Source organism: Calonectris borealis, chromosome 7 (assembly GCF_964195595.1).
Source record: "Calonectris borealis chromosome 7, bCalBor7.hap1.2, whole genome shotgun sequence".
Taxonomy (NCBI): domain Eukaryota; kingdom Metazoa; phylum Chordata; class Aves; order Procellariiformes; family Procellariidae; genus Calonectris; species Calonectris borealis.
In genome coordinates, this window is record NC_134318.1 from 10,216,334 (window position 1) to 10,231,753 (window position 15,420).

The 15,420-nt window shown below is 43.5% G+C and overlaps 1 protein-coding gene across 2 annotated transcripts in view; it reads right to left on the bottom strand.

Moving 5' to 3' along the window:
* Positions 1-15,420, bottom strand: part of ARID5B (AT-rich interaction domain 5B) — a 120,699-nt gene that overhangs the window by 8,697 nt on the left and 96,582 nt on the right. For both annotated transcript variants that reach the window (XM_075154273.1, XM_075154272.1), the window contains one exon: positions 10,622-10,719. In XM_075154273.1, coding sequence (XP_075010374.1) covers positions 10,622-10,719 — 98 coding nt within the window. The remainder of the gene's footprint in view (positions 1-10,621; positions 10,720-15,420) is intronic.

A 15,420-nucleotide genomic window follows, 5' to 3' on the forward strand; every position in this document is an offset into this window, starting at 1 on the left:
GCGATTAACCCCGTGGCTACGGCCGGGCCGGGCGCGAGGCCCGGGCCGACACGATTAATCACCGCTCGCGTGCTCTCCACCGAGCCTTGTAGGGTAACGCGGGACGCAAACTCCTCCTCCTCCTCCTGCACCTCACCAGAACTCATTAGCTTTGGCGCTAATTAGTAACCGTGGCTTAAATTTCCTTTTCTGATCTTAAGGGTTCATGTGGGAGTACAAGGTTTTCATTTTAGTTATTTTTCACTGAGCTCAGCAGTTGGCAGGCGGACAGCAGTAAAAATACATTTCACATCGCCGGTCAAAGGCCCGGAGCCAGCGGCAGGAAATCTGGAATTAAATGTTTCGTGTATCGGGGAGGCGGCATGACTAAGGTAAAACTGAATCAAAACACAAGGATGGCTTGTTCTAGGATTTTCCCCTCCTCGTCTGCAGCGCAGGCCGGCAGGCTGCTGTCCCCCGCCGCCGCCGAGATGGGCTTTGGGGGCCACGGGGGCAGCGGGAGAGGAGCCGGGCAGGAACACGGGCTGCGAGACCCCGGGGAGCAGCACCAAGTCGAGCAACGCCAACAATTGCTGCTTCACGTAGAGATTTCCGTCGGTTGCAATTTTCACTGAATGTTTTTTCAGTTATCCTGTCATGGTACAACACAATTACCCACAGGATATGATCTTATCATTTGATTATTAGAAGTTTTTATAGCGCAGGAGTAATAAAGCTAATACAGCTCTCGGAACATGTAAGCAGCCGGCTCACATGCCATGAAAGCAGCCGGCTTAGCCAATTTAAGGTCAATATTGCCCAACACAGGAAGAATGCGATCTGCTGTTGGCCAAATAATTTAGCAGAATGTGACATGTCTGAAACCAACAGGAGATTTTTTTTTTTTTTTGGTCAAATATTTGCAGCGCAGGTAAGATTTAATCAATCTTTGCGCAAGGAGAGGTAAAGATGACGTCCAAAAAAATGGAGCCGGATACCTCGAATGTATCGCACCCTGGAAACAACAACCACGTTTTCAGTCGCTTTGAACTGTGGCTGTATTTCGTGGCAGGGGGGAAGTATCAAAGTATTCATAAAAAAGGAAAAGAGGGGGAATATTTTGTGGTCTAAAGAATATTTACTTGTAAAGCCTGCGAGGAGACCAAATAAAAGGGTCTTTATCATGATCAAGATTCCAATATTAAGATTAATAAAATGTATTATTTATAAGTCAATTAACATAAATAGAATATGTAAGCACTAGTGTATTAAAAAATCTTTCCACAGGCAGCAGATTTTTAGCAGCATGAGGTTTTTTTTTTTTTCCCTGGAATAATACAAGAATAACATTTTCCAGCCAAGAGCAGAAACAGTAGGGGAGTCTTCGCTATCACAGGGCTTCTTATTAAATTCAGTCACTGTGAAAAGCCAGTCTTTTTTTTTTTTTTTTTTTAAATAAAGACAACTTAAAATCAATACAAGTTAGATTAACAAATCAGTACTATACTAATCCTGATTTATTACAATCGGCAATATTAAGTTTAATCACGTATAAACTGCTACTCAAAAAAAGATTTTGCATTACTAAGTCCTGAATTAAACAATGGTGCAGAGTGTACTGAGTTTTTAGATCTGCATCATCTGATATTATGAAAAATTCAATGTACTTCTCTGCAGCAGATGTCAGAGGTCAGCAAATCTATTACAGTAATGTAAGTAATCTGGCTTTCTGCCAACCTTTTTTTAAAAAACACTGAAGCAGATAATTTTATATTTACAAATTCTAAAATCCTCCGGGGACTGAATCTCTTTCCCAACAAAAAGCAGAAACTTCACATTAGAGAAATGTATTTCACAGTATATCAAACATGTCTTCATCATTAGCATTTCATAAAAAGAAAAAAAAGCCCTTAATCTTTATTAGTCAACATTTTTTTCCCAGCTACAGAACTAACAATACAAGATCTCATCCAAGCCAGTAACCACTACATTTTCATGTATTGATTATGCAGAATGAATGACTTTTTTGGCCCGACTCTGCTTCACGGGACACATGAGAGCACATCTATTTATAGACATGATAAAAAAAGTAGTTACAATAATGCAAAGGATCTGACCAGCCCAGAAAGAGGAAGGAAATTAAATGTTAAGGCTGCCAGTTTCCTCTTTAATTCTCCCCACTGTGTATGGGTATGACGGGGCTCTCAGGCCGGGGAGGAACCATATGCCCAGGACACACAGGGTGAAGGAGGGAAGGAGGCAGTTCAGCACAACCCCTACAATATTTTTTATATCGCTTGTTTCAGTGTTTATTTTTGTTTTCTTTCTGGCAGAATAAAATATTCCAGCACGACTCTCATTGACATCATCTTGCTTTCTCAAGGGCTGCAAGCCCAAAACAAAACAGGGCGCAATGGAGCTCTGAGCCACAAGAATAATCTTGGAAGGACTTAAAATACCGAAGCCCATTCCTTGGGAGATGCTGCCCCATTCCCATGCTCGGCCAGAAGGTTAAGGATGTTGATTGCAATGGGAATGGAAAAAGATTTAAATCTGCTCCACCAAATGAATACAGCAACCAGTTAACCCGTGGAACTCACTGCCAATGGATATCTTGGGGTCAAGGATTAGTAAGATTATGGAAGGATTAGATGCTAATGTAAATCATGAGAACATTAAGCTCTTAGAGTTTCAAAAACACTGAACAGGGACAGACAATAAATCTCTTTACTGGTAGGAGTTCGGAAAACACTTCCCTCCTGGGCACATTATGCCACAGCCGCTTTTGCTCCTTCCTCTGAAGGCACTGCCGGAGCTGGGGGATGAGACGGCCGGTCTGCCTGGTTCAAGAGGGCAACCATCTGGTTCAACAGGTCCTCACACCAGCCGGGCAGAGCTGCCCGCACGCCCTGCAGCCAGAGGGTCTGAGCACAGGGCCGGGATGAGCAGCCACCGAGCCGGGGCAGCTCCGGGCGGCTCCAGTGACAGCCCCTGCAGTGCAAAAGGGCCCCTATCGATAACCTCAGCGAGAGAAACCTGATTCTTGTTCCCTAGAAACTCAGTGGCAAAATATTCAGTTGTTTTAAGGGACCAGCAGGAATGCCCGACCTCTGATCCCAAGAGAAATCTTGTCTTTTTTACCCTGATGCTCTTCAAAAGGGATAAATCTTGGAGCAACGCTGCCAGTGTAAGCACGGGAAACAAGGCACCTTCAACAGCAATCAGCTGGTGGGGATGGCCAGGAGCAGGAGGCAGCTCTCCTGGGCACCAGCGACAAATTCCCAGCAGAGAAGAGGGGAGAGGAATAACCCGAACTCTAAGGTTTCAGCCTGTTTTCTGAAATGGGAATATAAAATACATTGAGGAAATCAAGCAGGGTGCTCCTCAAGCCTGATTTCCCTGGTCCGCATTGTACAATCCAGAGGTTATGAAAGCAAGCCTGGCGTGCTTTTGTGCAGAACACAATAGCAATAGGATTATTTGCATTTGTCTGAAGTACAAAACTGGCACGTATTTTATCAGCAAAGACAAAATATGTTTGAGTTCAATTTTCTTCCCAAAGAACTTTCCTTCCTTAAAGAAATGGCTCTTTCATCCTTTCATCAACAACTCCTCACAGCCCACTGGGAGTGCTGGTGGGTAATGAGAATGGCTCACTGCTGAAAGGTGGGAACTGCGCTGCTGTAAGAGAATTCAGGCACTTTGTTTTAAGTAAACTGGAAATTAGTGACATTACAAACACAGCTGTTGATTTAGCTGCACAGCCAGGCGAGCGAAGCTCAGGCACTCTCGATCCTATGGCTCAGCAGGGGGAGACGAACCACCCCCGTCTTTTACCTTCGGTGCAGATTTACTGCATGGGAAAGATTCAAAGGAAGGGTGACGGGGACAGAGCAGCTTCCCCAGGTCACTCTACCAAAATTGCTGCAAGCCTCTGTTTTGGCCACAGTCACCATTTAAAGGCAGACATGCATTTTGCTCGGTAGGTCCATATAGTCCCTGCAATGCTTGGTGCCTATGCTCAGGACAAGCTTACAGATGCCATTTTGCATTGTCTGTGGGGTGCAGGTCTCCTGGAGGGGCTCCGAAGTCCTGCCGACCCTCTCTGGGAGCTCTGAGACACATCTCCATTGCACAAAGTTGAACAATGCAGGGGCAACCCCTGCCATGTTAGCAAATTCCTACAGTAAAGTGCAAGGTGGAGATTCCCAGCGGACCTGGGGAATCTGGGGGGAAAGATTTTACTCTCCATCCCTGGTGCTGCTCCTGCAAAGGAGAGTGGCACATCTCCCATCGCGCGGCACCCTCCTGGGGCAACTCAGCTCCCAGCAAGGAAAAGGGGCTTGTCCCCTTGCGTAGAGCCTGTCCCTACTCCTGGATGTCAAGAAATGAGGTTACCATGCGAGACACACTTTGCCTGATGTTGACCAACCAGGAGCACCCAGCTCAGCTGCCAGGAGTGCCGGGACCCCAAGAGCACCGGGCACCCCGCACAGCCGCAGCGCCGGTGAAGTGACAACACACATGCCTGCGGTGGGCACGCCTGGGAAGCTCCCTCTGCGTTGAGTGACAACCCACCCGGGAGCACTGGGTAGGACATGGCATCCCCCAATTCTGCTGGGACAAACTCCCAGGTGGAAAGAAGGATGTGGCTGGGAAAACAATTCCCTGCAAGGAGAGAGATCATCTGTTTCCAGGCACTGGAAGGCAGTGCCCGACTGTCCAGCACTCTGGCACCCAAGGACTCCCGCTGAGTCCAGTGCTGGCCAGTAAGTCTCTGAGGCTGTAAACCCAGTCCTGAAGAAATTTTGAAAAACCTGTGTGTTCTCAGATGTTTTGAATGGACAGCTAAGGATCTGTTTTAATGGTAAACAATTACATTCCTCTGTCATCTGATACTTTTTAAATTTTGGGGAGGGGGGGAAGCTTTCTGAATTTTCAATAGCTCCTTTGTTAAAGCATCTGTTACTCACATAATTGAAAAGATGTTTGTTCAGTGGTATGCTTGAGAGTACAGTTATTTAATCTTAATGATAAAGCCCTGAGGGCAGAAAATCATAAGTAGAAACCTCTTGTTATTTATCAAAAAGAAAAAAAAAAAAACAAACCAAAAACCCAGGAAAAGAAAGAGAGGACTGAGACACCTCATCTATCTTCAGGCTTAAATTCGTGCGTGATGGAAAACTATTGAGACAATTTGCAACTTGCGAAGTTTTCTGGGAGTCTGGGACTAGCTGAAGCGGGAGGGGGGCAGGGAAGTGGGGTGAAGACAAAAATAAAACAACCAAGTCAGTACGAGAAGAAAAAACGGCTGCTTGGCAAGTTTTTTTGGGTCAAACAAAGAGCTAGCTGTAGTTTACAGCATGACATAACACTTGATTAATTTTTGCCTGAGGATGTTTTCACACTTAACAGTGTAAATCAAAACCTTCTATTAATTACAATGTGTATTAAAAGATAACCATAAGCATTTTCATGTAGATGCTATACTAGCCTATTTTTTTGTTCCCTCTAAAAGATTGGCTGCTATTTCCTACAAAACTCCACTGAAATGCTTACACGTTACCAAAGTTATCCAAACGCTTTAACAAAACCAAACAGCATTTGCATGGAACGCAGAGCTCTCTTGCATATTGAATTACTGCACAATATCCTCAGGGTAGAGAGACTTTATGGCTGTTAAGGGAAACCATATAAGGGACTTATTTTGACCCGCCTTGTGTTTCTGATAATATATAATATTTATGTGAGCGATTTAGACAGAAAAATGGCAGAACGGGCTCTGAGCTATACAAAAAACTGTATCGCCTGGGGTTTAGTCCCCTGGGAAGGGACAGATGTGCAGGGTCCTCTGCAGGTGCCCAGGGGCCAGAATAAAACCCTCCATGGGTCTGTGTCCAAGGCGCGGGCACCGCCACTCTGCTGGATTGTGTAGAACCACTCCCTGCTGCAGGGACCCATCTCACCTGTCTGCTCCTCATCAAGTCCCAGGTGGTTGCGGCTCTGCAGAACACTTTCCCACTCAGCTGCCTGAATTTGATGAGAGCATGGAGCCTACCTAATAGATCCCCCTCCAGCAGGGTTTGACCAGGACAGTCTGGTTTTCAAGGCGCTAATGACTCGTGAGGGTCAGGGTACAAGCTACACCGCTGAAGAGCAGGGCACAGCCCGTGGGAGGCTCTGGGTCCATCCCTGCTGGAGACCCCAAGGGAACCAGGTTCCCCGCAGCACCCAGAGAGGTCAGGGGGGCTACAGCTCTATGGGACTGTCCAGCTGCCTGCAGAGGTCAGGGGGGCTACAGCTCTATGGGACCGTCCAGCTGCCTGCCACGCCACCTTCGAACACCGACACGTCTGTCCACCAAAGCAGCCGAGGAGCGTTACTGCATGCCGTTGCGCACCACAGTTCCCCGGCCCGTGCGCGTTTGTGCGCAGCTCGTGCACAAGGCTTGCTTTGGAGGAAACCAAGATGAATCACCTGGAGGCAGAAAAAGGCCCCAACAGCCAACTGCTCGTATTTTTGTTTTGTTCAATGCATTTTATTGGGAACTTCATATACCTTGCAAAATAGCAGGTTGGGGTTTTTGGTTTGGTTTTTTTTTTTTTTGAGGGGGTCATGATGGCGTAATATTTACGAAAAATTCCTAACAACAACGTCACCAGCACTGCAGAAACACAGCCTATCGTTCACGCCAGAAAATTAAAGCTGCCGATCATGTGTTTTGTGTAAAACCGAAAGAAACCTCAAACCCTGCATGTGAAAACCACATCTGCATTATTAGAGGAAGGCAGCATGGAGAAGAGTGCTTCGCAGAAAAGTAGCTGTTTCTGAGGGTTTCTTGATAAGAGAGAGAGATGTAGGGTACTGACAAGGGCTGTTAAGAGTTTCACAGGAAAGGTTCAGGCTGAATCAGCTAATACCAACCACACGCCTCCAGCTTTCTGTGATCATGCAAGGTAAATGTATTAGAGGAGCACAAACGAAGACAGTAACGACCAAAACAACAACAACTCATAAGCTCTGTATGGTCCGAGTGGTGCACAGAGCAACAGCCCCACGATGGGAAAACATTAATGCTTTTTATATTGGTAATCATCTGTAACATGAGCAATTAAGCACAGTACTAATGGACTATAGCCAAGAGCCTGGTACTAATATTAAAAACTGACAAAGATGAATAGGTTTGGAAGGAAAACTAGGCTGACAAAGACATTTTTATGAAGTGCTTGGGCCTATTTGGAATAACCCAATCAGAGGCAGGTTCAGACCAGCCATGCCTACAGTGACAATAATGCATTCATTGGCATTATATGATCCTGCTATGCTTTAAATAAAAACACCCATTGCTTCTACTCAGCAACCTGCACTTTCATTATTATACTTATTAATAAAACAAAAGTTGTCTAACTAATATACAAATAACACTTACTGAAACACTGGCAGCCTCGCCTTGTTTTAAAATGAAACCAGTTACTGGAAACACAAACCATACTACATGAAAAATGAATCCGTTGATAATGCACACAAAATCTTTCTTTCCCTTTTACCAGGGAAACAAAGCAAACACCGCACCGACCGAAGCACTCTGCCTACCTATAGCACAGCGGCGGCAACCACCACAACCCTGCTCCAAACAAAAGGGCGTGGAGAGGGGAGCAAAGCATTCGCCACAGTCTTTAAATCTGGCTTTGTTTCAGCTTTTGCCATCCTTGGTACCATGGGTCTGCAGCAAGGTTTAGAGGTTATAAGCACCTTTTGAGAAAATTTTGAGGAAAAAACCTTTTGAGAAAAAAACTTTTTGAGAAAAAAAACATCTCCTCATGGGATTTGCTAGACAGAGAGGCAATTCTGCCCTCTCCATTTCTCGGGTTTTTCGTTGGTTTTTATTTCTTTTTTTTTTTTCCTTTTTGCCCTTTGAAGGAGTGTTGTGAAACTCCACCTTGCAGAGGGGAACTTGGAGAGGGCAGGAAGGTGGGATGCAGTACCTGAATGGAACATACGTGCTGTTCCACTCCTTAGCATCCTAAGGATGTCACTGAAAGGTCGCTGCCACCTAAGCAGCCTTGATATGTTAAAGCCGGTGCAAACAGCTAGTAGCTCCTCTGTCATCTTGGAAGCAAGCTAGTTAACACAACATGGATGCCCTTGAGATTTAGTTGTAGAGATGAATGGCAAGGCTAAGTCAAACAGCAGCAGGATCAGTGAAGTCAGGGAACTGCCTGTTCTGCCTCCAGTAAGCAAGGAAAGGCCAGTGCGATTCAGAAAGGTAAAATCACGAGGTTTATTCAGCATTTACTTCCTGGCTTAATTCAATTTCCAGTTTAGCTTTACAGCTCACCTTCAAGTTAGAAAATGTATGTGTGTCCTGAATCATGAACGTGTATTTCTGCACTGCAGTTCTAGTTTTAGATTAAATGTCATCTAAGCACTTTGGCTATAAATGAGCATTACATTTACAGGTGCTGTAGTCAGAATTACCAGCTGAAACAAACCATGACAATTTAATTTACTTTTTTTCCAAGTCTGAGGCTTAATACAGCTTTCCTGTGGTGGAAAAAAAGTGTCTAACACTAGAAATTCAGAGATTGGACCAGGCACTGAGGGTTTTTGTATACGTGTTTCGGTTTTTCAGACCAGATTTGGTAAAGCATATTTTAGGCAAGCCCAGGGCTAACCTAAAAATCCTAAAAGATTTTTTCTCTGAATGCCATCTTTTGACAGCCTGCCACAGAGACCTGGATAATAGGTTCTGCATCATATCAGACCTAACCAAGAACTACACAATTCTGGCATCTAAGAACTCAGATATGAGTTCTTCAATATGCCAAGACCCATTTTAAGCATAAACTAAAAGATTCCTCCTTCCTCAGACTGTCTCAAGGCAAGCAGAACTGCTGTGGAAAAGCTTCTGAATCTTGAAGGCATCATGAGTCTGCTCAGTGACCACAATGGGCTTTGCGGCACTTTGTACCATACCCCTGAGTAACTGCTGAGTAAGTCACATGGACGAGTCTCTAAGCATTGGAAGAGTGCAATTCAAGGGTTTTACATGTAAAAAAATAAACCAGTAGCATGAAAGCAGAAGAGAGAGACAGGAGTTCATGGAGTATTTTTGAATGGCTCATTTATTTTTCCACAACTACAAGAGACGTGCGCTCTCCGTGACTCTAGGATTTCAACACAGAGCCCAGCAACGCTTGCTCCTTGTGCAACCTACACCCACAGAGACCTAATTCTCATGTGTGCCTGGGTCTCTTCTGTCAAATAAACAACATCCTACAAAGCACGTCTGGTGAGAGAAGACCCAGACGGCCAGTGTGAAACCCCTCAGCTGGCTTGGGTGCAAGAGGCAGCCCTGAGTTTCTCAGGGCTGTAATGATGGAGGGGAAGAGCCCAATACCCACAATCTGCTGAGTCAATTACAACAACCTATATAACATTTGTCCGCAACACAAAGGCAGGGAAAAGCCCCATCTGACGTGCACAGCAACTCACTCAATTTGCTCTGCTGCGTGGCTCGATATCCAGAAAGCTTCTAACTCTAACTTTTACAGTGGCGTTACATGCAACTTCTTTGTGCACCCAAGACCTTATGTTGGAGATGCCTCCTGTAAACGAGGGTGATCAACCTCCCCCTCCATGAGGAGGGCTGCGTCTCCCTTGGAGCGGCCAACACGTAAGGCACTAAAAGAAGGTGAAACACTGCCCACTGAGCATAGCTCTGCTGCCTTGTGAACAGGCAAGTACAATCTCTTCCTGACCCCACAAAGTAACTTGTTTATGCCCAGGAACAAGAGATTGGACTTCCCTTATCTGAGCCTGAAATTGCAGAGCTTTTATTAACATTTGCTTGTCTAACTGAAAAAAAAAGAAAAAAAAAAGAAAAAAAAAAGAAAAAAAAAGAAAAAAAGAAAAAAGGGGAAAAAAGAAAAATAGGAAAAAAGAAAAAATAAGAAAAAATAGGGAAAAAAAAAAGGAAAAAAAGAGTTGTTTCTAAAAACCATACCAAACCAAAACAACATTCCAGCTCCAGTATTTTATTCAATGCGTGCTGGCTTCACAAGCCCTGGAAGTTATTATCTACATGGGAAGAATAAGAAATCAACAGTTCTGACCAGCAACAATGGCTGCAGAGAAAGAGTGTTTGGCAGCAGCTTGCAGGCAGGGAGGAGGGAAGGAATGCAATGAAGAAGAGGAATGCAACGCTCCGCATGACCTACAACATTAACAGCACCCTGCATTGTGGGCCACCCCATTATTTTGATCACAACCACAATTTGCTTAATTGGTATTCCTAAAAAACGACAGAAGACAAGTGTTTGCATCAATTAGCTGTCATTTCTTATTTTTCCTTGCGTATGTTTTGCTCAATTTTTCAGCCTCTTTAACCGGAAAGCTGCTGTAAAAATTAAGATATGTACCAAAGAAAAATCAGATGCTTGTTTTATTTATTTAGTCACTGGAGACACATACTCTGGTTTAAATTACAATGGATTATCTGACTAAACTGTTGGGGGAGTATTTACTATATCTTTGAGAAGCCTCTCTCTCTCTCTTTCTCTAATTCTTTATAAAACGCTTTGAAGGCTCTCCAAATTAATTTTTTCATTATTAAACAAGCATTTCAGATTTGTTATCTTACCTTTCATAATGTCTGCGAGTACATGTAGCAGCACTTGTGCTTCCAGGGTTACCACCTAATTCATCATAAATATGTTTCCATTGTCGACGGGCTGTTATCTGTAAAAATGGCAATGGAAAATTTAATCTTGCATCTTTACAGATTCTACAGCGTTTGAGTTCACAACAACAAATGCATGTGTGACACTTTCAGAACAGCATGTACTACAAGCTCTATAAAAGCCCCTACAGAATATATAGAGTGCACAGAGCCCTGGGTGTCTTTTTTTTTTTTTTTTAACTTAACACTATGTCTATTTTCTTTCTCTCTAAAATGGAGTGATCTGACTGATTCATTATCAAGTCACAAGCAATACAGCCTCACAAAAGAGAATCTCAATCAATACAGGGTCATTAACCATCAGAAGTTATGCAGACAAATCCCACGGTGAATTATGAAAATGAAGCTCAAACCATACTCAGCACAAATAATGATTACATAGTTATTTTAACTGAATTAGAGAAAATAAATCTGCTGCAAAACCCAAATCCACCACAGAATTCTGTAAATCCACAAAAGCATAGTCCGTAACTCTATATGTTACAAGCTGTTTATTTTTATCCATTTATGTCAGTAAAATATATAGATCAAATAGTAATGAAATCTTAACATACTCCAATGTTAATATTTGAGCTATGTACTTTATTGGACCATGCTGATGAAAATAAACATCTTGTAACATATTGAGTTGCATACCATGGTTCTGTTTTTTTGTACAGAAATTAAGATTATACAGAATAACAGATGGAAGACCTGGCAAAAGAATTGTTTCTGAATACCACTTCATTATTTTATATATTCCGCTATATTTAAAACAGGAAGAAAAACAAGAATAGGACAAGCACAACAGATCACCCTCTTTTGCCTGCAGCTCATAAAGAAGGCCAGTGGAAAATTGTGGGGGCAATTTGGGGAGAATTTTGTCATTTTCTGTGGAATGCTGTGGATTTTAATATATTCAGCCCCGGAGGCTTCTTCAGAGTTACCCACAGAGCAGTCAATGGCGTTTACTGAGGAGCTAAAGGCAGCAATCAGAAGAAAACAAATATTACAACTTGCACTCTGAGGCCTGTAATTTTAATCTAAACAGAGGAGATAACTACCGTCATTAAATATTACAGGGTAAGAGGCGTTTCTTTTTCGCTCAATAGAAAAGGAAAATCCTTCCTTTGCAGAAATTATTCTCTGAAGCCAAAAGCAGGGCTGGAGACTTATCATTAGGTAATGTTACAATTTCTTCAAGTTTATTGTTTGTACAGTTCTCCTTAGAAACTACCAGTGCCTCCAACTCACTTTTAGTACCTGTACATAATTAGCACCTATGGATACATGAAAAAAAAAAGGAGGAGTATCTTATCTTAAAGCTCATTCAAAGCAAAATGGACTGACTGCATTCACTAATTTTATTTTCTGTCTTCTGTAGCCAACCACAGGCACAAGAAAGAGACGGCAATTCAAGGATAAATTCTGCACAAATTTTTAAAATAAAAATCAAACACTCATCTGAGGAAAGGTTCATTTTAAGTATATTTGGTTTAAGTTCTTATGCTGTCTCTTCCCCAGGTTACCTACACTTCTACCTATTATTATTACTACAGGTGTTGAAGAACTGGAGCCATAAAGAACATCACCTCCTGAGAATATGAATGGATGCAACCTGAAAGGTCAAAGAAGAGTTGGACCAAGTACCCTGCTGTGGAGGAACATCTGGATCGGAAGCTACCTCCGGTCCTGCCTCCCTCCTATTCCACCGGTCCTTGGGACAGGCAAAGGACAGAGGCATGGCCAGACAGCCCTTGCCTTCTGATAGCTCCCAGAAATCACAGATCCCCTGGGGACTGCTGCAAATGGCAGCCTGACAGACCAGGGGAAAAAGATGCATAAAGCCAATCTGGGGACTGTGCTCTGGCCCTCTGGCAACCGCAGCCCGGCTGGCTCCCAAGGCGGTGGGCTGGGACCTGATGCTTTGGCTAAGTCCAGTGATGGTGTGCAGAAGCTACAAACGAAAGCAAAGGATTAGTCAGCAAAAGGACTACTGCAGGTCCCCTTTTTAAACACCCCGATGTGACTAAGAAGCATGGTCTCCATTTTTAAAAGGAAAATGGTAACCTTAGAGCCCAAGTCTCATTAACTATGAGCTGACTCAAGAATCTATATGCAGGCTGGAACACCAGTAAACACAACCATCTTTGAGGGGAAAAGGGAATCCCTTTGAAATCATTTTTGGTGACTTCCTCCTCTAGGCTGTTTAGAATAATAGTATTTACACAAACATTTGCCCAGCTTTATCCAATTCTGCCTCTGCAACAGACCAGAACTCCTTGGCAATTAGCAGAGTTGGGCCCTCCCACGTACAGAGCTGAGTTTAAATTTGACATTCCCTGAAATGATTGTTATTCTAACAAAGCCTGGAGTTGAGTTTTCCCCTACTCTGGAGAGTTTAGTTTTTATGCTTAATAAACTTCAAAGGACTAAAGTAACTGATAAATTACATCCTCAAACAATCTGAACAAAATGCTGCACTGTGGAAACTTCACAGTTGTCATGCAGGGCAGCACTGCTCAAGCTGGATGCTCATGCTGGCCACATCCAAATCGAGGACCGCTTTCTTCTCTCATACAAGTCCCTCCCAGCCACCTCAGTGACTATGAACTTCCTGAGGAGCCAGGGAAGCGCAGTGCTTGGCAATGCTTTGTTTATGGTTGCTGTTCCTACCAAAAATGCCTGCCTTGGCTGCTTTTACACGGCGGTTTTAACTCTCAAAGGGCTCATACGTGCTCCTGCTTAGTAACACGTCCAGGACTGGGGCACATCAGGATCGCAATGGCAGATAACAAAAGGTATGAAAATGGTAAAATATTTTAGCTGCCTGGGCAGGGAATTTCCCATAAAAACCCAGGCGCAAAGTGTTGGGTTTTTTTAAGGGCATGGAGCTATAGTGGTGTAAGACAACTAAGACCCTGCAAAAGCTTTAACAAATGTCCTGAGCACGTTCATTTCACGCTTTTGATTAATTCAGCTTCAGTTTCCTCACGTAAGCTGACCGGCTCCAGTAGAAAACATACAGAAGACAAAGAACCTTTGCTGCTTTAGTTCTCCGATTTGTTTTTCCCTACTCCTACCAGTATATACATCCCTCCCAGTGCCTGCCACGTTTCTAAAAGTGCAGGATGCTCCAGGCTCACCCATTAATCAAGACAATTGCACAGGCCAGTCTCATCTCTGACAGCTTCCCATTCCAATGCTGGCTTTAGTTTTAAAGTAGTCTTCTGGTATGCAGACCCCTCCCACAATCTGCTCCAACCTACAGCTTCACAATCCTAGAGCTGGGCCCATTGGAAGCCAGGAGCTTTGAAAACCTCCGTGACATCTTTCCCAAGCAGCAGAATTTGGAGTTAGGCAAGAGACTGGTCTGCCCAGCGACCTGAGAGCAGATCTGATCTGGTTCCTATAAGCACAGTATTAGGCAGTGACTGGTACTCATGAACAACCAAATAAAAGCAATGATCTTATCTATTGAAGTAGAGGACTGTTTATACACATGCTTTTAATGGTGTCTTCTGCTTTGAGAAATCTTAAGGTCTTCTGCACTGCAATGCCAGCTCCCAGCTCCCTTCCTCATGAAAAGACTTCTTGCTTATTTCCTGCTGCAAATCTAATGGGGGGTTTTCTGGTCATGGTATGTGATGTTCACAATGCTCTTCAAAACAGAGCTCTGGGTATTAGATCTGTATGAAACAAACCCAGGTAGCTTTGCATTCCACTGATATATCAGTTTCTTCGGGCCTGCCCAGACGCAGGACTGCTGTACGTGTCAATCATTAATTTTTAAAAACTAAAGCACTTTATTGTTGCTTTCAGAAGGCAGCAGCTAAACGGGATCCCCCTGACCTTCGGCAAAATTTAAGCTGCTACACACCGAAGGTTAAGCTCCACCTAATTTTCTTTTCACCCTTTATCTTTCTAAGACATCTCCAGGTAGAGTCCCTTCAGCACCACAGCCTTCTGCAAACAAGCCAAGGCACTCCTTTTGTGTTGGCTCAAAAGGAAAAATGCCACTTCATGACTTGCCAAGGACAACTCTTTAGATAAGGCCTGAAAGCTTCCCATCTATGAACATCTGCACCTTTTACTCACTTGACTTAGGGTGTATGAGAAAATTCCAGGCAATGGCTGTTAAATGCCACTGCAGCTGAGCCCCCTAGAACGTGACATTGTTTTGTATTTCATCCAGGGATTTGGGGACATTTTAAATCATGCATACTGTGAAGGTCTGCTGTAGAGAGTGCTTTCCAATGCACTCTTCTATTATTAGTAACGAAGATGCTCATTTCATGTATCTTTGTTTAAGAGAAACATGATCCCACCAATTCCAAAAAGACAGCTTCATCTGGTAAGGACTTAAACCAATTTGTACGGGTTGCTATTTTTATTAAGCCTGTATTATGTCCAACAAGAAGTACATGGGAGTGTGCTATTACACAGTTATAGATGACAACTAACTAAGGATTAGTAGTCAAACAGATAATGGACAGATGAGAAATGACCCCCACAAGTACTCTAACTGGAGAGCCCTTAAATATGACATATGACACACCCTCATGACTTGACACTACTAGATATCCCGTATGTATATGCTGCATGTACAGGCAATACTCTCTGTCAAGCCTCACTGGATCCATTCCAGCCCCTGATACATGACAATAAAGGAAAGTCAGACAGATGGCTAAGAAAGCTTTTCTTTGCGCCTCAAATCCAAT